The following is a 23,619-nucleotide window of genomic DNA, read 5'->3' as shown; positions in this document are numbered from 1 at the left end:
TGCTCAATCTGATGCACAGTTAATACTAGACCACATAAGACTTGATATCCTATCAGTAGCTTCCTCCATGTAATGTTTGGTGCTATACTTTTTTCTTTGGATTCAAATGGACACTGCATGCGTTTTTGGCCTGCAGGCACGCTCTGCAGTTTTATTCATCAATGTTGCAGCATGGTTTTTAATTTTTGGTTTAGTGTAGTGAGACGGACTGTGTTATTTAGATACATTGTTTATCTTACATATATTTGGAATTTTTTGTATATGTAAATACCCCCACCCCCCCCCCCCCCACCCTTAATAAAGCCTTTTTGCATTTTTGCACCATAAGCCGTAGTTGACCATTCCCCTTTTTTGCTTTCTGGGGACTCCCTTGTCTCCTCTTTCTGTTGTTGATATAGTGCCATTGCTTTTAGGGCAGGTATCCCGTCACATATTGACGAATCGGCTGGTACTCCATTTGCTGTTTGCAACTTTGGTGAATGTGGATTCAAGGACCTTTTACCCCCCATTTTTTGCAGAATTAAAATTAGACTTGAGAAACTTAACATTAATAAATCACCGGGACCAGATGGCTTGCATCCGAGGGTACTTAGGGAACTCAGTCAAGTGATTGCCAGACCGTTGTTCCTAATTTTTACAGATAGTCTACTGACTGGAATGGTACCAGCTGATTGGAGAAAAGCCAATGTAGCACCAATATTTAAAAAGGGCCCAAAATACATCCCTGGGAATTACAGACCAGTTAGCCTAACATCAATAGTATGTAAACTCTTGGAGGGGATGATAAGTTTAATAAGACTCGTGGCCACTCATTACAATTAGAAGAAAAGAGGTTTAACCTTAAACTACGTAGAGGGTTCTTTACTGTAAGAGCGGCAAGGATGTGGAATTCCCTTCCACAGGCGGTGGTCTCAGCGGGGAGCATTGATAGCTTCAAGAAACTATTAGATAATCACCTGAATGACCGCAACATACAGAGATATATAATGTAATACTGACACATAATCACACACATAGGTTGGACTTGATGGACTTGTGTCTTTTTTCAACCTCACCTACTATGTAACTATGTAACTATGTATATCAATTCAAAGGTGATGTTTTATTAAAATCAAAGAATTTATTTAAACAACTTTTTAAGAGAAGGGGAATATAATACCAAATAGAAATACAGAAATTTAATAAAATATAATCACACATCATAAGAATACCACTTTTCTCAACATGTTTCACTCATTAAAGCTTCTTCAGGAGATTTAGCATGTGGCATCATTGTTGTACTAAAGATTACATAAAGAAACAAAAACAAAAGAGAAAGAGAGATCAATTGAATGTTAATTGCATAATTCGTTTAGGTATACATTTTTGCATTTAAACAGAAGGGGAACTTGTATATATAAATAAATTTGAACAATATTTGGTATTATTGAAACATAGTATAAGAACAAAGGGTCTACATTTCATATACACACAAAGTATTGGACTGCTATGTTGAAAAAGGGATTCTTACCTAAAAAATGTATTATACTCAATGCTAATAATCCTAGATGCTTAGGGTTCTACTCCATGGATAGTCTACCCCAGTGACTCAAACGCCTCATGGAAGTTTGCAGAGATAATACAAAGGCGATCAAAGTTGGAGAAAGTCCTTACTGGTGAGAGAAGGACCAATGAGGATAAAATTGATGACAAAAATATATGCACATATATACATGCATGTAGTATATTATGTTTTATTTTTGTTAAATCAAAATAATTGGGTAATAATATCTCAAATAAATAAGAAAAAATTACTATTTTGAAAGTTACCATAACGGCGTTAATTAGTAGAATCAATCTAATTCAATAGTCCCATCCACAGTGTTAATAGGACAAAGACACTTTGAAAGGCGGATGTATAGGAGTGGAAATAGCGTAATGGGTCACAAGTATTGAGGGAGACCTGGAGAGGGAGGGGGCCGGCACCCACCCAGTTTAAACCAGACCCTAAAATGTTATGGTGAAAGAAAGAAAAAAGGGTTGAATGTATTGTTTAAAAAGGAAAAGAGGGTAACATAGACCTACCTCAATGAAGCAATGAGTAAGGGTTGGGGGAAGTCCACCAGAGAAGGAGAGCTCCTTCCGTCTTGTCCTGGATTTGTCCAGCAGAGGAGTGACGGGGAAACAGGGAGGGATTCCCCATATTTGTACTAAACTCTGGCGCGGCGATGTATGTCACCACCGCCGCGCCGCAGACATAAGGAGAGTGTTACTGCGCATGCACCTGCACAAACAAGCATGGTGTCAGGGCTGCGCCTATGATGCGCAGTCACTGATCGCCGTGTTGAAAAGTCCGTTGCCCTAAGATGGAAGGAGGAGGGCAAAAAGGCACAGGAGAGAGTGAGACGGGGTCAAAAACAAATTGATCACGGGATCAGACCTCTTGGCGGGATGGAAAAAAAAAAAAAGAGGGCAGGGTGTGATGGCGAGAGGTGGAAAAGGGCGCATATTAACACATAGAGGGCACTGATGACAGAGGTCATTGATTAGGGACCATACATCAGGAGTGCCCCGGGCGTCTGTGCAAACTAAAAAAAGGGAAAGAGGCTTGAAATTGGTAGAAGGCATGGAGAGAAAATTTAATAATTGTAAAAATGAAAATTATGCATGAGATTGGATAATCAAGAATGAATTACATACATATATACATTCCCAACTGATTGACGGGTGACTGAAAATTTGGGAAAATAGGTGCAACCATTTGGGAGAGCCACACTCCGTGTTGCATGGATATATCTGCAGAAGACACATTTATGACAGGGTCTGGTACCTTTTGCTTTCATTGGTGATGATGGGGATGAAGCATAGTGGCTATGTACAATTTTGTCTTTAATGGATTGTGATCGTCTGTAGGTTATTTCAGGATAGTTCTTTAAATGTTTGGAAACACGTGGGTCCCCCATAAGGAGGTACCAGTGTCTTTGCACTTTGCATCAGATCACGTATTTGTTTGTGTTGTCCAGAGTATCTGGTGATTAGTCTTAGTCCTGACAGGACAGGCTGACTTTCCTAGACATACAAATCTTCATCAATGAAGATAGAACCATAGGTACCAAACTTTATCGCAAACCTTCAGCGGGTAACTCACTCCTCCATGCTACTAGCTCACATCCTCCGTCCCTGATCACTAACATACCTTATGGACAATATCTCTGTCTCAGGAGGAATTGTAGTAAAAACAATCATTTTGAGCAGGAAGCCAGGGTTCTACAAAACCGTTTAAAACTTTGTGGCTATAGCAATAAGTGCCTAAAAAAGGCCTATGCTAGGGCCAAAAAACAGAACAGATCTGACCTCATCCATGGCCTCCCAACTCCAAAATCAACTTCAGGACTAAGACTTATCACCAGATAGTCTGGACAACACAAACAAATATGTGATCTGATGCAAAGACACTGGTACCTCCTTATGGGGGACCCACGTGTTTCCAAACATTTAAAGAACTATCCCGAAATAACCTACAGGCGATCACGATCCATTAAAGACAAAATTGTACATAGCCACTATGTATCCACTATGTACTATGTCCACTATGTACCCCCCATCATCACCAATGAAAGCAAAAGGTACCAGACCCTAAAGACTATGTGTTTTTTTTTTTTTAATCTTATTTGATATCTTTTGCGTTTTTCCAAATTCATGTTGTGCCAAATTGTGTGGCCTAGCTACAAAAAAATAGATATTCAATAAATGTATATATGTATGTAATTATTTCTTGATTATCCAAGCTCATGCATAATTTTCATTTTTACAATTATTAAATTTTCTCTCCATGCCATGTCTTCTCCCAATTTCAAGCCTCTTTCCCTTTTTTTAGTTTGCATGGATACCCGGGGCATTCCTGATATATGGTCCCTAATCAATGACCTCCGTCGTCAGTGCCCTCTATGTGTTAATATGCACCCTTTTCCACCTCTCGCCATCACGCCCTCCCCTCTTTTTTTATTTTTTCCATCCCCTTTCCTTAGCCAAGAGGTCTGATCCCATGATCGATTTGTTTTCGACCCGGTCTCACTCTTCCCTGTGCCTTTTTGCCTTCCTCCTTCCATCTTAGGGCAAAGGACTTTTCAACATGGCAGTGACAGGGCAGTGGCAACATCAATGACTACGCATCATAGGCGCAGCCCTGACGCCGTGCTTGTGTGTGCGGGTGCATGCGCAGTAACACTCTCCTTACATCCGCGGTGGTGGCAACATCAGTGACTACGCATCATAGGCGCAGCCCTGACGCCATGCTTGTGTGTGCGGGTGCATGCGCAGTAACACTCTCCTTACGTCTGTCATCACCGCCGCGCCGGAGTTTAGTACAAATACGGGGAATCCCTCCCTATTTCCCCATCACTCTTCTGCTGGACACATCCAGGACAAGACGGAAGGAGCTCTCCTTCTCTGGTGGACTTCCCCCAACCCTTACTCATTGCTTCATTGAGGTAGGTCTACAGTGCGTTATGAAAAAGCAGCCACCTGACCCCTTATATGATACCCTCTTTTCCTTTTTAAACAATCAATACATTCAACCCTTTTTTTCTTTCTTTCACCATTACGTTTTAGGGTCTGGTTGAAACTGGGTGGGTGCCGGCCCCCTCCCTCTCGAGGTCTCCCTCAATACTTGTGACCCATTACGCTATTTCCACTCCTATACATGCGCCTTTTAAAGCGTCTTTTGTCCAATTAACACTGTGGATGGGACTATCAAATTAGATTGATTCTACTAATTAACGCCGCTGAGGTAACTTTCAAAATAATAATTTTTTCTTATTTATTTGCAATATTATTACCCAATTATTTTGATTTAACAAAAATATAACATAATATACTACATGCATGTATATATGTGCATATATTTTTGTCATCAATTTTATCCTCATTGGTCCTTCTCTCACCAGTAAGGACTTTCTCCAACTTTGATCGCCTTTGTATCATCTCTGCAAACTTCCACATGAGGCTTAGTGTCATTGGGGTAGACTATCCATGGAGTAGAACCCTAAGCATCTAGGATTACTAGCATTGAGTATAATACATTTTTTAGGTAAAATTCCATTTTTCAACATAGCAGTCCAATACTTTGTGTATATGAAATGTAGACCCTTTGCTCTTATACTATGTTTCGATAATACCAAATATAGTTCATATTTTTTATATATACAAGTTCCCCTTCTGTTTAAATGCAAAAATGTATACCTAAACGAGTGATGCAATTAACAATCAATTGATCTCTCTTTCTCTTTTGTTTTTGTTTCTTTTTTATGTAATCTTTAGTACAACAATGATGCCACATGCTAAATCTCCTGAAGAAGCTCTATAGAGCGAAACATGTTGAGAAAAGTGGTATTCTTATTATGATGTGTCATTATATTTTATTACATTTCTGTATTTCTATTTGATATTATATTCCCCTTCTCTTAAAGTTGTTTAAATAAAATCTTTGGTTTTAATAAAACATCACCTTTGAATTGATATGTTCTAAACATTGCAAATTCAACACACCAAAAAAGTCCAGAGGCTTAACAAGCCTTAAGGTCAATTTCTCTTTACAACAGAACAAAATGTTAATCCAGAAGAGATTACATATGAAACGTGGATGTCCTACTAACCTGAGTATCTGTTGCCATGTGTCATCATCTTCAGTTTGGCTGGAAATAAGATTAGGGAAGTTATTAGTCCTGACAAACCTCTGAAATGTATAAAATAATAACTAAGAGAGTTATTAGTGTAGCAGATCCTCCCAGACACCATCATCCCACCAACCCTCTGTAGATTGGAGTCGCTCCTCCCCCAGGTGATAGGGAGCGTCTTTGCCTGGTAACATCTCAGCACATTGCAGTGACATGTGACCATGGTGGGGGGACCAGAAAAGCCCCCAATTCTCTATGCAGGTTTACAGGCACACACCAAGAATCTGGAGTCTTGTCTCTTCTTTCTGATGGAGGTTCAGGTGGATGCATGGGGCACAAGGCTCAGAACCCTGAGCAACAGTCATGAGGGTCTCCTAGGAATACAGCTATAAATATGGAGGTTCTGTATAATAGACAAGTGGCTATGATTGTATTGCTCTGCTCGGCATGCTGAGTGATGTCATAGTGTTATGATGACTGACTGCCGGCATCCTGGAGAAGTGTTACTCTGCTTCCCTTTTACATTTTAATTTATTCTGTAAACTCCCTCAGTAAAGATTGTTTGGACCTCACAGCCAACCAAAACTATTATACAAAATAAATACCAAAGGATAATATATCATCCTAAAAATACACATGAAAACGCAGCAACTATTAGCAAGTGACCTCAACACTCTTAACACAAATAATGATAAAAAAATGGTGAGCTTATGCAAGAAGATATACAGCAAAAATAAACAAATATGCATGGATTACTATCCCTAATTAAAATAATTAATAAAAAATACAGTATTATGTGGTAAGATGCGATAATGTGTGAAACAATGATAAAGTGCTTGGAACAAAACTAGATATTTTATTATTATTTTTATGTAAAATCAGATGAATAAGTCCCAAATAATAAAGGGCCTGTGCATCAAAAAGTGATGAGATGGGGGGGGGGGGTGTGGCTACCGCACTGGTGAACAGACGCATGTCCTGTTAGCTCCGCTTCAACAACAGGAATCAAACCAATTTGAGGCGATCCAGTTTGCCCATTTCAGCACCAGCACCTAGCTAAAGACCCGCATCACCCCAGGAGATGACTAGAAAGCGGCAAAACCCCTCACAGCCGAAGAAACTGAGAGATTTCTTCCCTCCTAAGAACCACAACAAAGTCCAAGATGGCGCCGCCGGCTACTCTCCGGTCACATCGATCGGCTCACACTCAGCTACACCGAGCCCGAGCTCCGGAAAAGGACTACACTGCCACTCTCCAGATGCCTCCACTCCGCTCTCTGGCAGCCCTGCCAAATCGAAACCCCGCATGTCTGCTGACTCGCACAGGCAGAAGGTTAGTACAGGCCAGGGCTCATTAGAGGACACGAGGGAGATGGCTGACTCAATCAACTCCTTCCCCACTGTAAACCAACCTCTCTCAGACACAACCCTTAGAGACATGCTGGTCTCACTACGCAGTTCCTTACATGCGGACATGATGGAATGCATGCAGAACTTTAAAGTGGAGGTGGGAGAACTTAGAGGCAGAGTAGACCATGTAGAAAAAAAGATGGGTGATTACGCAGCATCATACAACACTCTAGTAGATGCACACAATGAACAATCAGATGAGATGACATGGCTTAAAGAAAAAGTCGCGGACCTCGAGGACAGATCACGCAGGAACAACTTGAAACTGCGTGGAGTCCCAGAAAATGTCCAGCCCTCACAACTCCGCCAATATGCTCAGGAATTTATGTCAGCTTATTTACCATCAATTCCCTCCTCGGAGCTAGTCATTGACAGAATTCACAGACTACCCAAACCAGCACACCTACCAGACAATATCCCCAGAGACGTTCTGATGCGGGTGCACTTTTTCCATGTTAAAGAACAGTTCATGCTTGCTTTCAGGAAAAATGCACAACCCCCTGAGCAATACTCTAATATTCAAATGTTCGCAGACCTTTCACAGTTCACTATGAAAAAGCGCAAATCATTGCCAACCGTGACCAAGGCATTGCGCAATCACAATATTGTATACAGATGGGGTTACCCAACGAAGCTTATCATCACTCATGACAGCAAAACCTCGGTGGTTACTAACCTAGAAGAAGGTCTATCCATGCTGCGAACATGGGATATACTCTCAGAGCAAACCCCTGCTGGATCTACCTCCGCATTGAGGTTAGACGACCAAAGCGAATGGAAGGTTGTGTCACACAAAAAGAAACAAAAGAACCGCAACACCCACTCACCTCGAATGTCATAAGCTACCCAATGCTATGATTTTCCTGACACCATATGTAGCGAATATCCCACAAAGCTCCCCTACTAAATAATGTGCAGTACACCTGCCATCGGATTCCGGACGGAATCTCACTTTTTTATACACCAGTTCTATTTTTGTTTGTTGATTTTCTGTTTTTTCTCTTTTTTACTCTTTTTTCTTATCCTTTACCTCTCCTCATTGGTGATGGACTGTAAGATCATACACGTGAAGGAAACCTTCTCATCTATGAAGCTGACAAGATACCAACCAAGACCTCTGGAAACCTACTCTGGACTACTTAAGGTATCAACATCACACCACCTCACATACTTCACATGGCAGTTAGAGTGACCTCTTTTAATGTCCATGGCTTGAACCATCCTGCCAAAAGAGCTTCAGTTTGGAAGGAGGCTCTCAAGCTGAACTCTGACATCTTATGTCTACAAGAGACACATTGGGCAACCTCAGCAATCCCCAAGTTCTCACATCACAAATACCCCCACGTTTTCCACGCATCAGCCTCTAAAAAACAAAAAGACGTTCTTATCGCCATCAGAGACTCTGTGTCTTTCTCACTCCAGGAAACCCACATGGACTCAGAAGGTCGATACCTAGTCTTGATCGGAGAATTCAATAACGACTTATACACGATAGTCAACCTCTATGCGCCCAACACACACCAACTCCGCTTTTTGAAAAAGCTATTTCAAAAGATCAACTTAATCGAAAGAGGAGCAGTCATAATGTGTGGAGACTGTAATGTCACAGTAGACTACAAGATGGACAACACCTCCAAGTCAAGACGCCCACTACCCTCAATCCAACATATGTTACATACAGAAGAGATGTATGACGCCTGGAGGTGTCAGCACTCCAACGAGCACGATTATACCTTTCATTCTCCCAGGCACAATTCGTACTCACGCATAGACCTAATTTTGGTGGACAGAACTTTACTACAAAAAATCTCCTCCTCTGCTGTGCATGACATTACATGGTCAGACCACGCTCCTGTGTCTATTACGGTAGAGGAGGGATATACATCGGCTCCAGCTTACATCTGGCGGGCCAACACTCGTATTTTCCAGCAACCTATCCAGGTTGCTCTTGTGAACAAACATTTGAAGGAATATTTTGCTTTTAATGCTAAATCTGTAAATAATCCATTTGTTATGTGGTGTGCCCATAAAGCATATATTAGAGGTATTTTACTACAGATAAGCTCGTGGATGAAGAGGCAGAGGACACAAAAATTAGACTCTCTTTTAAAAGATATAAAACTCCTGGAAGCTCAAAATAAAAACTTACCTGACCCTAGCACAGCAAACAAACTAACCCAAATGCAATCGGATCTCAGACTCCTGTTAGAACAATATGACAAACATATTCAGTTTCTTAAATTGAACCATTATTCTTCTGGCAATAGATCTGGCAAATTTCTGGCCCAGAGATTAAAAGACCGGAAAACACAAATGAGGATCCCCTATCTGATCCGCGACTCAGACAATAGTAAAATATTCAACCCAAGAGAAATAGCAAACAATTTTGCTAAATATTACTCTTCTCTTTATAATTTAAAAGAGGATGCAGACACACCACAACCCTCAGACGATGCCATTCAATCATTTTTGGCAGACCTCTCACTACCCTCCCTCTCAACATCACAATTGGAACTACTCAACTCACCCATAACGGAGACTGAGATCCGAAAAGCAGTAAAAACACTGCCCACTGGTAAGTCTCCAGGACCAGATGGGTTACCAAACAGTTATTACAAAGTATTTTTTGAAACCCTGTCCCCCTCACTCAAAGAAATGTATTCTGAAGCAATGTCCTCTGCCTCATTCCCCACTGAAATGCTCAAAGCATATGTTGTCACCATTCCAAAACCGGGAAAAGACCCTATAACACCTGCTAATTTTAGGCCTATCTCCCTACTGAATACAGATGTTAAGCTGTATGCCAAAATCCTAGCCCACAGACTTCTGACACTTCTACCGCTCCTGATCAACCCAGATCAAACAGGCTTTACCAAAGGTAGGCAGGCATCTGATGCCACAAGGAGGGTTATTGATGTCATCCACTACTCTGGATCCTGTCGGGTGCCTTCTCTGCTACTCTCTTTGGATGCGGAGAAGGCATTCGACAGGGTCCATTGGGGATATATGACGCAGACACTCCAAAAATTTGGATTCTCAGGTCCCATTCTCTCAGCCATCTTAGCCCTGTATTCCTCACCATGTGCGCAAGTTTATACTTCTAACACCCTCTCCCTTCCTTTCCCTATTACCAATGGTACCAGGCAAGGATGCCCATTGTCCCCTTCTATATTCAATCTCCTTATAGAGCCTCTAGCAGAAAGAATCAGAGCACACCTAGGTACACCAGGATTCTCCCTCTTAGGTAGATCACACAATATTAATTTGTTCGCAGATGACATCATTCTTCTTTTGACATCACCACATACATCTTTAAAATGTGCCCATGATATTCTTAAAAACTTCAGCCAGGTGTCTTATTATAAAGTAAACTTCTCAAAATCCCTAATATTAGGCTTAAATATCCCTCCCTCTCTTAAGTTGAACCTACAGAAAAGATTCCCATATACATGGAACTCATCTAGCATCCCATATTTGGGATTACAGATAACAGCCGACCCCCTAAAATTAGCAGATGCCAACTATAATCCACTGATAGATAAAATCTCTAAAGAAGCAAAATGCCTAACCAAAATAGAATTATCATGGTCGGGACGACTAGCATCCTTCAAAATGCTTCTCCTTCCCCAAATTTTGTATGTGTTTCGTACATTACCTATTCCACTCAAAAATACCCACCTCCAAGTATTAAACTCCCTCCTTAGAAACTACATATGGGGATCTAAAAGACCCAGATGCTCCAGAGTCTTTCTAGTTAAACATAGGTCAGTTGGATGGATGGGCCTAATTGATATCAAAGACTACCACAGAGCATCCTTGCTTACCCAACTCAGACATTGGATTTCACCATCTCCAGATATTCTCTGGAGCAACATAGAACAAGCCCTTAGCCCAACCCGAGATCTCCGAATGCTCTTATTACTTGATATATGGAAACCTTACCCCCTAAGATCATTACCACTAACTATTCAGGCCTCTCTATCAGCATGGAGAGAACTTCATAAATCATCCACAACCTCCTCCAAAGATATAGATGTACCAATTCCAATAACTATTCTAAATTATGTTTTTCCACATTCCAATTTTTCAAATTGGTTCACTAAAGGCATATCTCTGATAGCTGACTTATATATTAATAATTCACTCAAAACATTCAATGCACTAGCGGAGGAATATTCATTACCTCTAGCAGATCACTTTAAATATGTACAACTTGCTCACTTTCTAAAGTCTTTGAAATCACCCCACATACTTATACATGACTCGGTATGGCAATTCTACACAAAAACTCCTGTCACTCCCAAAGGAATTTCCTTATTTTACAATTTCCTTCAAAACAAGACCTCCTTTAATAAACTCCCACCTTTTAATAAATGGGAACTAGAAATGGGAGAATCTTACAGATGATCAATGGAAAATTGCATTTAAAACCACATATAAGGCAACTCGATGTGTAAATCATTGGGAACTTTCCCTAAAAATAGCTCAAAGATGGTACCTTACACCCTACAGGTTATCTAAATTCTCCCCCTCCAACTCACCATTATGTTGGAGAACATGCGGGGAAGTGGGTAATATCTTACATGTATTTTGGTCGTGTAAGCATCTCATTAGCTTTTGGAAAAATGTATTTAAATGTATATCTCGCATCACAGGAATTCTAAGACCACCAAATCCTGGACTAGCACTGTTAAACGTAGGTATCGAAAGCTTCCCTCCTTGTTTCCGAACAGTGATCACACATATACTCCTGGCTGCCAGATCACTGATTACCAAGAACTGGAAATCAAACATAGTACCCAATGTATCAGAAGTTCTTGCAATAACACAAACTAATTATATCTACGAATCATTATTAGCAGATAGAACTGAACAGAGACCTACCCTTGATAAACATTGGAAAATATGGTCAGACTGGTTTAGGGAAAGCTAAAATGATTGGTGTGCCAGGGGTATATAACTATTTTCCAAATGTATGGCTATGAATCTTTGAAATAATGCTTCAATAGGTATATTACTCCCTTCTATACCTCAGCTAAACTAGAATAGTTAATGAAATGTAAATATTCCTCCATCACCCTATCACCCCCTTTTCCCCACCTCCCCCAACTCCCTACCTTACCTTTCCGCCTCTCCCTCTTTCCCCCTTTCTCTATATTTCCATATTATTGTTTCATGGAAATGCACTATGCTAACTGAAAAAATAAATATACCACTATACTACGATTAAGAATGTAATAGGATTATAAAAATCATTCACCCTATAGAATGTACACTTTGAATATGTTACATTTTAATGTGTGTTCTCATGCTTTGTACTTTAAGAACAACTTGTACTATGTTTTGTACTTGAAAAACCTTTAATTAAAAATAATTGAAATGGTACCATAGATGGCCACTAGGGGGCGCGTGCGTGTCACCTGCTTGCCTACGGAGCCGATGTGAGTGCCCGGTGGTCGCAATCACCGCTGGGCTCCCGTGATCCCTCGGGGCACACAGTTTCCAGTTCTCTGAGGGGAGAACAGACAGATCGTCTGTTCATACAGAGTATGAACAGGCGATCTGTCATCTCCCCTACACAGTCCCATCCCCCTTCAGTTAGAACACGTACTAGGACACACTTAACCCCTTCACTGCCCCCTAGTGGTTAACCCCTTCACTGCCAGTGACATTTTTACAGTAATCAATGTAATTTTATAGCACTGATCGCTGTAAAAATGCCAATGGTCCCAAAAATGTGTAAAAATTGTCCGTGTCCGCCATAATGTCGCAGCCCTGATAAAAATCGCAGATCGCCTATTTTGTAGACACTATAACTTTTGCAAAACCAATCAATATACGCTGATTGCGTTTTTTTTTTACTAAAAATATGTAGAAGAATACGTATCAAATTTTTTTTTATATATATATTTTTCGGGGATATTTATTATAGCAAAAAGTAAAAAATATTGTGTTTTTTTTCAAAATTGTAGCTCTTTTTTTGTTCATAGCACAAAAAATAAAAACTGCAGAGGCGATCAAATACCACCAAAAGAAAGCTCTATTTGTGGGAAAAAAAGGACGTCAATTTTGTTTGGGTGCAACGTCTCACAACCGCGCAATTGTCAGTTAAATCGACGCAATGCCGAATCGCAAAAAATGGCCTAGTCATTGAGCAGCCAAATGGTCCAGGGCTTAAGTGGTTAAACAAAGACCCCAACAGGTCTAATGGAACTTTGGTATACAGATCCTTTATGGCAGTTCACATTCTACTCTCTTCTCTTCTCCTTATAGCATGAACCCAGGGATGTGGTATATGGCTCAGTAATCGGGGATAAATATCCGCTTTACTGGATTAGATCTCCTCCTCTCCTCCTTTCACAGGCCATACAAGACAAATAAGAACTTCATAGTGTAGTCATTTCACAGAAGAAATGGTTTTAATAAAACATAATACCTTATATCTAGGTTAAAAGCAAGCAGTATCGTTATAATCCCTACTTCCTGTCTCAGCTGTGATGTCACTGACTCCTCCTATGCATTACGTCACTGATCATGTGACTTTTTCAAGGATAGGGAGACAGGTGACAGACGTTGGGCTTATAAAGCCCATAGGTTACTATGAAAACTTATAAATAGTATCCCTGCAATCTCGTGTCCTCACAGCCACTGGTGGAATTTAAAAAAAACAGCCCCCAGTGGTCAAAGACGAACATTACATCTCAGATTTGTTTTTAAAAAAATGGTGCTAAATATTATGGTAAAAAATTCATTATAAGACATTTATAATCACAAAATGTCACTAAAATAAAAAAACAACAAACAACGAAAGGCCAAAAAAGGAAACAAGACAAAAAAATAAACAATGCAATGAAATTAAAAATAAAAAACAAATAAATGTTGTGTAAAAGCTAATGAAATCTAGTGGGGAAATTGTCTAACTACACCCAATTTAACCATTAATCGAGGCAAAAACAGTGCCAATGCCAGAAAAAAAACGTGTAGGGACTAATAACATCTAGTGGGACAATTAAGTGTAAACACCCAATTTAACCATTAATAGAGGTAAAAAAAACAGTGCTAGCTAGCTATAAAAAATACCTGAAGTAAATATTAAAAAAAAAAAAAAAACAATAGTTGGAAATGAAACAATTGAGGTCAAAGTCGATATTCATTCCTTGGGGATGGAACAAATTTAACTCATAGATACATTTAGACGTGCTTACATTTTTCAATAGCCCAACATTTTAATACTGTAGAGTCTTTCGATATTGTGCAAAATGTCTTGAGACACCATGTTTGCTGAAGCCTTTAACAATATTCTGAATGTGCTCACGTATTCTCTTCCACACGGAACTTTTGGTTTTCTCTTGAAGTGAAGTCTTTAATGGTATAATCTTTTTTGGTAACACTAGAACAAAATCTTTCACCTTTTTTACCATTATAGTTGGTGTTTCTACAGGCATAACACTTTTTACAAAAAAATTTTTTCCCTGAAAGAAAGTACAATTTCTGGACAACTTGGGGGGTCTGTGACATTTTTGGAAATAATATCCCGTAACGTTGGCGCTCTCCTGTATGTGAATTTCGGCTGTTCAGGTAAAATTGTACGTAATTGTATATCTGCTCTCAAGATAGGCCAGTATTTTCTAAAAAAAAAAATGTCAACCTGTTTGTATTGTACATTATAATTTAGTATGATGGATAGATCATGTGAGGTGTTATCATTTCTTGTTTTATCTTCAATGAGATAATTTCTTTCCATTCTAGAGACTTCTTCAATTCTCTCATTAATGAAGATTTCATCATATCCTCTTTTGTGCAAATCAAATATTTTCCCAATAAAATTGGCCTGTACATTGACATTTTCTTCTTTACTACAATTTCTCTGAAGTCTAATGAGTTGCTCTTTTGGTATGTTTATAAGCCAAGGATCATGATGACAACTATCCACTGGGATATAGCTGTTACCATCAACAGGTTTAAAGAATGTTTTAGTTAATATTTTATGGTTCTCTAACTCTAACCTCAAATCAGGAAAATGAATGGTTTTAGTATGATACTCAAATGACAGTTGGATATTTCTGTCGTTGTTATTCAGTCGTTGAAAAAAAATGGGTTAAACTTTCCACATCCCCAGTCCATATCACTATCAGATCATCAATATACCTTTTATATATTACAAGTTCAGGTGGAGGATCCCTGAAAACTAATTCCTTTTCCCACTTTGCCATAAAAAGATTGGCAACGCTGGGATCACGCCCATCGCAATGCCCTTAATTTGTTTATAATAAGCAGAATTTTGCCAAAAATAGCTGCAATGTAGACCATATTCGAAAACCAGTGGACTCAAACTGGCGGCCCTCCAGCTGTTGCAAAACTACAAGGCCCATGAGGCATTGCAAGGCAGTTACAAGCATGACTCCCACTGGCAGAGGCATGATGGGACTTGTAGTTTTGCAACAGCTGGAGGGCCGTCAGTTTGAGACCCCTGTTCTAAACACTTAACGATATAGGATTTTTGTTTGGACACCAATTCACTAAAGACATTCAGGGCCCATCTTGTTGCATGTAAAGCTTCATCGTGGTTAATGATCGTATACAATGATGATACATCAGCTGTTGCCAAAAGTAATTGTTCATTTCCCATTTCAATTTCATTAAAGAACTCAAGTTCTTTAATGAAAAAGGTCTTAAACTGGTTCTACACTCTTATTCCACATAAAAGACCTTTCACCAAAACATCTAATATGAAGAATTGGGAAAGGGAGCTAGGCTCTACCTTCACTTCTAAAGAATGGCAATGTACTATCCAGTCAGGTTATCGCTATTCCCATTGTGCCAACCACTGGGAAATAATGCTAAAATAATTCACAGAAGCTATTTAACCCCTTTGAGGCTGTCCCAAATCTTCCCTCTGGAACCCAATACCTGCTGGAGACAATGTGGTACAAGAGGCAGTATAACACATTCTATGGGGCTGCGAGAGTGTGTGCAGTTTCTGGAATGAGGTTTTTAAATGAATTTCCTCAGTAACTGGCTTTGTCATTAGACCCACCCCTCACCTTTCCCTACTCAACCTCTCTATTAAATAATATACCAACCCAATTTAGAAGTATGATAATACATATTCTTATAGCTGGATGTCTGACTATAACTGCAGAATGGAAATCTACTATGACACCGAATATCAATGAAGTAGTACAAAGGGTTAATGTCCAATACTCTTATGAAAAACACTTTGCTTTCTATTATAATAATTTAGGTTCTTTCTTATCACAGTGGACGCCATGGACTTCACGTTATACAGATGAAAACTAATTTTACTGACAATCGTTATAAGCATGTATGTAACCAAGCAATCCTCAGGTTGTGGTACAGGTTTTGTTTATTTTTTTTCTTACTTTATTACTTTTCTTCTAATTTTTCTGTATTAGCTCATATGCATAAATCATTATGGAAATATTCAAATTTTATATATATATATATATATATATATATATATATATATATATAAATAAAAGTCCAGAGGATCGCTGCACTTAAAATGTCTTTATTGAACGAAAGTTCAAACAAACATCACATGATGTGTAAGTTCATTATGTTTCGGGCTCACAAACTTACACCCTCCTTCAGATCAAACACACATCTAAAGTCAGAGCTATACACATGACTTAAATACCATCATTTTACACATTTGGAATCAGTTATGTGATTAGTAATCGATTGAAAGTAAACAAAATCCTTTTCTTGTACATCCTTATATCACAGGTGGAGAAATGGTTAGCATGGTTAGAACCCTCCCATATTTCAACAGAAACCGACAGACCAACAGACGGCTACAGCGGGGACCTCAATTTCTGGGAGGCCGTCATGGGACGTCCTCCCCTGTGCACGTGCACTGCACGGTGTGCGCACTGTGATCACGAGTCACGGAGACTCGGATGATCACAGATCCGAGTAAGGGGCCAGTCCCGGCCCCTTACCATGTGATCAGCTGTCAGCCAATGACAGCTGATCACATGATGTAAACAAAACCAGCTTATGTCAAAGGGACATCGGTCCCGAATGGAAGGAGGCACACATGCCTCATCTGTGCCAACAAGTGCCATCTGTCATTGCCACCTGCCAGTGCCCACAGTGCCCAAAGGTGCCACCTATCAATGCCCACAAGTTGCACCTATCAATGCCCACAAGTGCCACCTATCAATGCCCACCAGTGGTGCCAATCAGTGCCACCTAGCAGTGCTGCCATCAATCAGTGCCCAATCAGTGCTCATCACTGCCACTCATCAGTGCCCATCACCGCCACACATCAGTGCCCATCACTGCCACCTATCAGTTCCCATCAGTGCCGCCTTATCAGCGTACATCAACGAAGGAGAAAAATTACCTGTTTGCAAAATTTTATAACAAAATATAAAAAAATATAATTTTTTTTTTTAAATTCTGTCCTTTTCAATTTTTTTAACAAAAACTAAAAACCGCAGAGGTGATCAAATACAATCAAAAGAATGCTCTATTTGTGGGAAAAAAATGATAAAAATGTCATTTGGGTACAGTGTTGTATGACCGCGCAATTGTCATTCAAAGTGTGAGAGCGCTAAAAGCTGAAAATTGTTCTGCACAGGAGCAGGTTTAGGTGCCCAGTAAGCAAGTGGTTAATCTGTCAAAAAGAAACATGTACACAATGTATCTCCATCTAGACATCACATCAAAGGAATTATCACCTAAATAAACAGATATAAATCCAGATCTGTATTCAACCCCTTAGGGGCAATAGTATCAAGAAAATGAATACAATGTAGTTCTTGCTTTTTTTAAATGGATTCTCGGTTACCACCCCTCCTATTCATATTGATCCCCTCCAGCACCATTCATTTTTTTGGAGAAAGTACATATAATGTCTCAATTAAATGTCTCGCTAAAGGCAACTGTACCAATTTATCTCTGATTGAATATTTATGCCTTGCTATCCTATCTTTAACTTTCTGAATGGTCTCTCCAATGTAAAGTAACCCACATGGACATTTTATTGCATATATAACAATTGGCAAGTGTAATAACCTTTGATTTTACTATCATACCCTTTATGTGGATGGGATATACTCTTGCCTTTTATCATGGAGTTACACTGTATACACAATAAACATGGGTATGACCCTGTGTTATGGGATCCCAAAAAAGTTACTAATGACTAGGGATGAGCTTCATGTTCGAGTCGAACCTATGTTCGACTCGAACATCGGCTGTTCGGCCTTTCACGCCAAATTCGTGTGGCGCGTCACGGCCCATAATTCACTGCTGCATTGCAGTGCATTGCTTGCTGATGATTGGCCAAGCATGCACTATGACTAGCATGCTTGGCCAATCACAGCGCCGCCTTAACAGAGAGCCGTAATTGGCCAAAGCCAAGGAGGCTTTGGCCAATTATGGCGGGGGATTTAGTACACGCCCCACACTATATAAGGCCGCCTGCACGGCGGCCCTGTGCAGTGTGTTCCGGTGTGCTGAGTCATTTCATTTGAGTTCATTTGAGTTAGCTAGATTAGGCAGGACAGTCAGTCAGTTAGCTGCACTTAAAGTGTATTGTGTATATATATATGCATCCCAGGTGTTGCATATATATATATATATACACTGTATTCAGTTTAGCTAGATCCGTTCCTGTTATCTTCTAGACTATTTACATTTAGTGCAGTGCGTCCTGCTCACAGTGTTCAGCTAGATCCGTTCCTGTTATCTTCCTACTGACAGGCAGGCTTGTCTTGTTACAGTATATAAAGCTACCTGAAGAAAATTACTGGTGTTCTTTTGATCCTATTAGTACCACAGTCAGGCAGCTAAACTATTTACATTTAGTGCAGTGCGTCCTGCTCACAGTGTTCAGCTAGATCCGTTCCTGTTATCTTCGTACTGACAGGCAGGCTTGTCTTGTTACAGTATTTTGAAGAAAATTACTGGTGTTCTTTTGATCCTATTAGTACCACAGTCAGGCAGCTAGACTATTTACATTTAGTGCAGTGCGTCCTGCTCACAGTGTTCAGCTAGATCCGTTCCTGTTATCTTCCTACTGACAGGCAGGCTTGTCTTGTTACAGTATATAAAGCTACCTGAAGAAAATTACTGGTGTTCTTTTGATCCTATTAGTACCACAGTCAGGCAGCTAGACTATTTACATTTAGTGCAGTGCGTCCTGCTCACAGTGTTCAGCTAGATCCGTTCCTGTTATCTTCCTACTGACAGGCAGGCTTGTCTTGTTACAGTATATAAAGCTACCTGAAGAAAATTACTGGTGTTCTTTTGATCCTATTAGTACCACAGTCAGGCAGCTAGACTATTTACATTTAGTGCAGTGCGTCCTGCTCACAGTGTTCAGCTAGATACGTTCCTGTTATCTTCCTACTGACAGGCAGGCTTGTCTTGTTACAGTATATAAAGCTACCTGAAGAAAATTACTGGTGTTCTTTTGATCCTATTAGTACCACAGTCAGGCAGCTAGACTATTTACATTTAGTGCAGTGCGTCCTGCTCACAGTGTTCTGCTAAACCTACAAGTTAGTGGGGTGCGTCCTGCTCACAGTGTTCAGCTAAACCTACAAGTTAGTGGAGTGCGTCCACCTCACAGTGTTCAGCTAAACCTACAAGCTAGTGGGGTGCGTCCTGCTCACAGTGTTCAGCTAGATCCGTTTCTGTTATCTTCTTACTGACAGGCAGGCTTGTCTTGTTACAGTAAATACAGCTACCTGAAGAAAATTGCTGGTGTTCTTTTGATCCTATTAGTACCACAGTCAGGCAGCTAGACTATTTACAGTTAGTGCAGTGCGTCCTGCTCACAGTGTTCTGCTAAACCTACAAGTTAGTGGGGTGCGTCCTGCTCACAGTGTTCAGCTAAAGCTACCTGTAGAAGGTTGGTGGTGTTCTCATACTACAGGCAGGCAGTTGATTTTGCTAGCTGCAGTATCAGTACATATATATATATATATAGCTTAGTGCAGCTACAGGCCATTAGTATGTCTGGAGGGCCAAGAAGGAGAGGCAGACAGTCACAAGCCAATAAGAGAGGGCAAGCAGGCTCTGTGTCTAGTGCTGGTCGTGGAGACGGTGCATCCTCATCAGCACGTGGCCATGGGACACGCTTGGCCTTTTTTTCGGCAGCTGGCCATGTTGAGTCGCAACATGCGGAAGACTTGGTCGAGTGGATGACCAAGCCATCCTCATCCTCCTCATCCTCTCTCACCCATGCCCAGGGTACTTTGTCTGGCAAAGCGGCGGCCTCTTCCCTCGGCTCAATGTCATCAGTGACTCCTTCCCTAGCCCCACCATGTCCTCCTGAGGAGTCCCTCGAACTGTTTGACCACAGTGTTGGGTACATGCTCCAGGAGGATGCCCAGCGTTTGGAAGGCTCTGATGATGATGCTGAGCTCGATGAAGGCAGTAACATGAGCACGGAGAGGGGGGTGCCCAAGAAGGACAGCAATCTGGCAGTCATGCTCCCCCTGCTGCAGCATACTGCCAGGTTTGCTCCAGTGATGAGGAGGAAGGGGATGATGAGGTCACTGACTCAATGTGGGTGCCTGATAGGAGAGAGGAGGAGGAGGAGGCGGCACATCACCAACGAGGCAGGATGCCCTCCAGGGGCCAGCCTAAGGGCAGCACATTGACTGCATCACACCCCAAAGCTCCACATGTGCAGGGCACTGCAGTCTCTGCGCGTTATTCAAAAAGTTCTTTGGTGTGGGCCTTTTTTGAGACGAGTGCATCAGATAGCACCGCTGCTATTTGCAACATATGTCTCAAGCGTATCTCACGTGGCCAAAACATCTCCCGCTTTGGTACCACATGCTTGAACAGACATATGTTGACCTGACATGCAGTTCGTTGGCAAGCGTATCTAAAAGACCCACACCAAAGAACAAAGAGGACCTCTCCTTGCTCCTCATCAGCTGAGATTTCCAACCCCACTAGACCTTCAGTCCTCTCTGAGACCTGCACTGAGAGGAATGAAGGTGTAGAATTAGGTGTGTCACAGCCAAGTACTTGTGGGCAATCTGCTTTTGGTACACCGACGTCAGATTGTACCAGGCAAATTTCCCTGCCCCAGCTGCTGCACCACCGAAAGAAGTTTGCTCCCAGCCATCCACATGCCCAGCGGTTGAATGCTAGCTTGGCAAAATTGCTAGCACTTCAACTGCTGCCTTTTCAGTTGGTAGACTCTGCCCCCTTCCGTGAGTTTGTGGAATGTGCGGTTCCTCAGTGGCAGGTACCCAAACGTCACTTTTTCTCACGGAAGGCAATTCCAGCTCTCTACCAGCATGTGGAAGGCAATGTCCATGCCTCGCTGGACAGGGCGGTCAGCGGTAAGGTGCATATTACCGCTGACTCATGGTCCAGCAGGCATGGACAGGGACGTTACCTAAGTTTCACGGCGCATTGGGTGACTCTGCTGGCAGCTGGGAAGGATGCAGGACAAGGTGCAGTAGTGTTGGAGGTTGTTCCGCCACCACGCCTCCAAAATGCTAATAATTGTGACACACCTCTCTCCTCCACCCCCTCCTCTTCTTCTTCCTCCATGGCCTCTTCCTCGGAACCAGCGGTGCTCCGTAGTCGTTCAAGGGGCTACGCAAGTACGCAGGCCAAAAGATGCCATGCGGTGCTTGAGCTGGTATGCTTGGGGGACAGGAGCCACACTGGGGCAGAGGTTCTGTCAGCTCTGCAGGGGCAGGTTCAGAGGTGGTTGACGCCATGCCAACTTAAGGCAGGAATGGTGGTTTGCGACAATGGAACCAACCTCCTCTCTGCCCTCCGACAGGGACAAATGACCCATGTGCCCTGTGTGGCTCACGTCCTTAACTTGGTGGTGCAGCGGTTCTTGGGCAGGTACACAGGCTTACAGGATGTCCTGAGGCAGGCCAGAAAAGTCTGTGTGCATTTCCGCCGGTCATATAATGCCAGTGCTCGGCTGACGGACCTACAAAAGGAGTTTAACCTGCCCAAAAACCGCCTAAACTGTGACATGCCCACCAGGTGGAACTCAACGTTGGCCATGCTGCAGCGGCTGCACACGCAGCAGAGGGCCATCAATGAGTACCTGTGCGACTATGGCACCAGGACAGGGTCAGGGAGCTTGGTTTTTTTCCCCACGCCAGTGGGCCATGATCAGGGATGCATGCACTGTCCTGTCACCATTTGAGGAGGCCACGAGGATGGTGAGCAGTGACAGTGCATGCATCAGTGACACTGTCCCCCTTGTCCACCTGTTGGAGCACACGCTGCGTGGAATAATGGACAGGGCACTTGAGGCAGAACAGAGGCAGGAAGAGGAGGACTTCCTTAGCTCTCAAGGCCCCCTTTATCCAGACAGTGTTCCTGCGTGCCCGCCGACCACACAGGAAGAGGACGAGGAGGAGGAGGAGGAGGAGGAGGAAGATTGTGTCAGTATTTAGGTGGAGCCTGGCACTCAGCATCAGCAGCAGTCTTTAAGGGATCAGTCCCAAGAAACACATGGACTTGTACGTGGCTGGGAGGAGGTGGCTGCAGACCATGTCGTCCTTAGTGACCCAGAGTACTCCGGACCGAATGCCTCAGCAAACCTACGCTGCATGGCCTCCCTGATCCTGCAAAGCCTGCGTAAGGATCCTCGTATTCGTGGTATCAAGGAGAAGGACCAATACTGGCTGGCAACCCTCCTTGATCCACGTTACAAGGGTAAGGTTGCGGACCTTATCTTGCCATCGCAGAGGGAGCAGAGGATGAAACATCTTCGGGAGGCCTTGCAGAAAGGTCTGTGCAACGCGTTCCCAGAGACTGGGAGGTTACAAACTCCTGTTTCTGGACAACGTGTTGCTGAGGCTTCGGTCAATCAAAGAAGGAGCGGTGGAGAAGGTGGCCATCTGACCGATGCTTTCAGACAATTTTTTGGTCCGCAGCCCCAAGGTATGATCGGTTCTAGCAACCATCGCCAGCGTCTGTTTTACATGGTGCAGGAATACCTAGGGGCAAGATCAGACTTGGACACCTTTCCCACCGAAAATCCTCTGGGTTACTGGGTCTTGAGGATGGATCACTGGCCAGAGCTTGCACAGTATGCAATTGAGCTACTGGCCTGTCCTGCATCCAGCGTTCTTCCAGAACGCACATTCAGTGCTGCTGGAGGCTTTGTAACCGATCACAGGGTGCGTCTGTCCACCGACTCGGTCGATCGACTGACCTTCATAAAAATGAATCAGTCTTGGATCACCACCAGCTACCAAGCACCTGATGCGGATGTAACCGAATAATTTTTTTTGAAATCTCAGATCCCTTCAAAGACTGCCTATGCTGATGCTGAGTGACTATCCCTGAGTAATTATCCTCTTCCTCCTCAATCATCACGCTGATAGCTTGTAAGAACATTTTTGGTTCTGGCGCCACCACCAGTGCCTAAGGCACAATTTTTCAGCCCCTGTGGGGCGTGTAATTACAATTTTTGATGCAATACTTTGCAGCAGGGCTCGTTCCTGCATTCCAACTAGAGTGTCTGTGAGGGGTTGCAGTGTTGTGGCACCAGCACCAGTGCCTAAGGCCCATTTTTTCT

At 42.1% G+C, this 23,619-nt stretch overlaps 2 protein-coding genes across 4 annotated transcripts in view; both read right to left on the bottom strand.

Moving 5' to 3' along the window:
- Positions 1–23,619, bottom strand: part of LOC141133877 (NACHT, LRR and PYD domains-containing protein 3-like) — a 225,850-nt gene that overhangs the window by 70,889 nt on the left and 131,342 nt on the right. For all 3 annotated transcript variants that reach the window (XM_073623471.1, XM_073623470.1, XM_073623472.1), the window contains one exon: positions 5,634–5,672. In XM_073623471.1, coding sequence (XP_073479572.1) covers positions 5,634–5,672 — 39 coding nt within the window. The remainder of the gene's footprint in view (positions 1–5,633; positions 5,673–23,619) is intronic.
- Positions 1–23,619, bottom strand: part of LOC141133874 (NACHT, LRR and PYD domains-containing protein 3-like) — a gene marked incomplete in the record, with an annotated part of 735,962 nt that overhangs the window by 598,027 nt on the left and 114,316 nt on the right.

The sequence above is a fragment of the Aquarana catesbeiana genome, linkage group LG03, assembly GCF_042186555.1.
Source record: "Aquarana catesbeiana isolate 2022-GZ linkage group LG03, ASM4218655v1, whole genome shotgun sequence".
NCBI classification, from domain to species: domain Eukaryota; kingdom Metazoa; phylum Chordata; class Amphibia; order Anura; family Ranidae; genus Aquarana; species Aquarana catesbeiana.
This window is presented reverse-complemented; position numbering and strand designations above follow the sequence as displayed.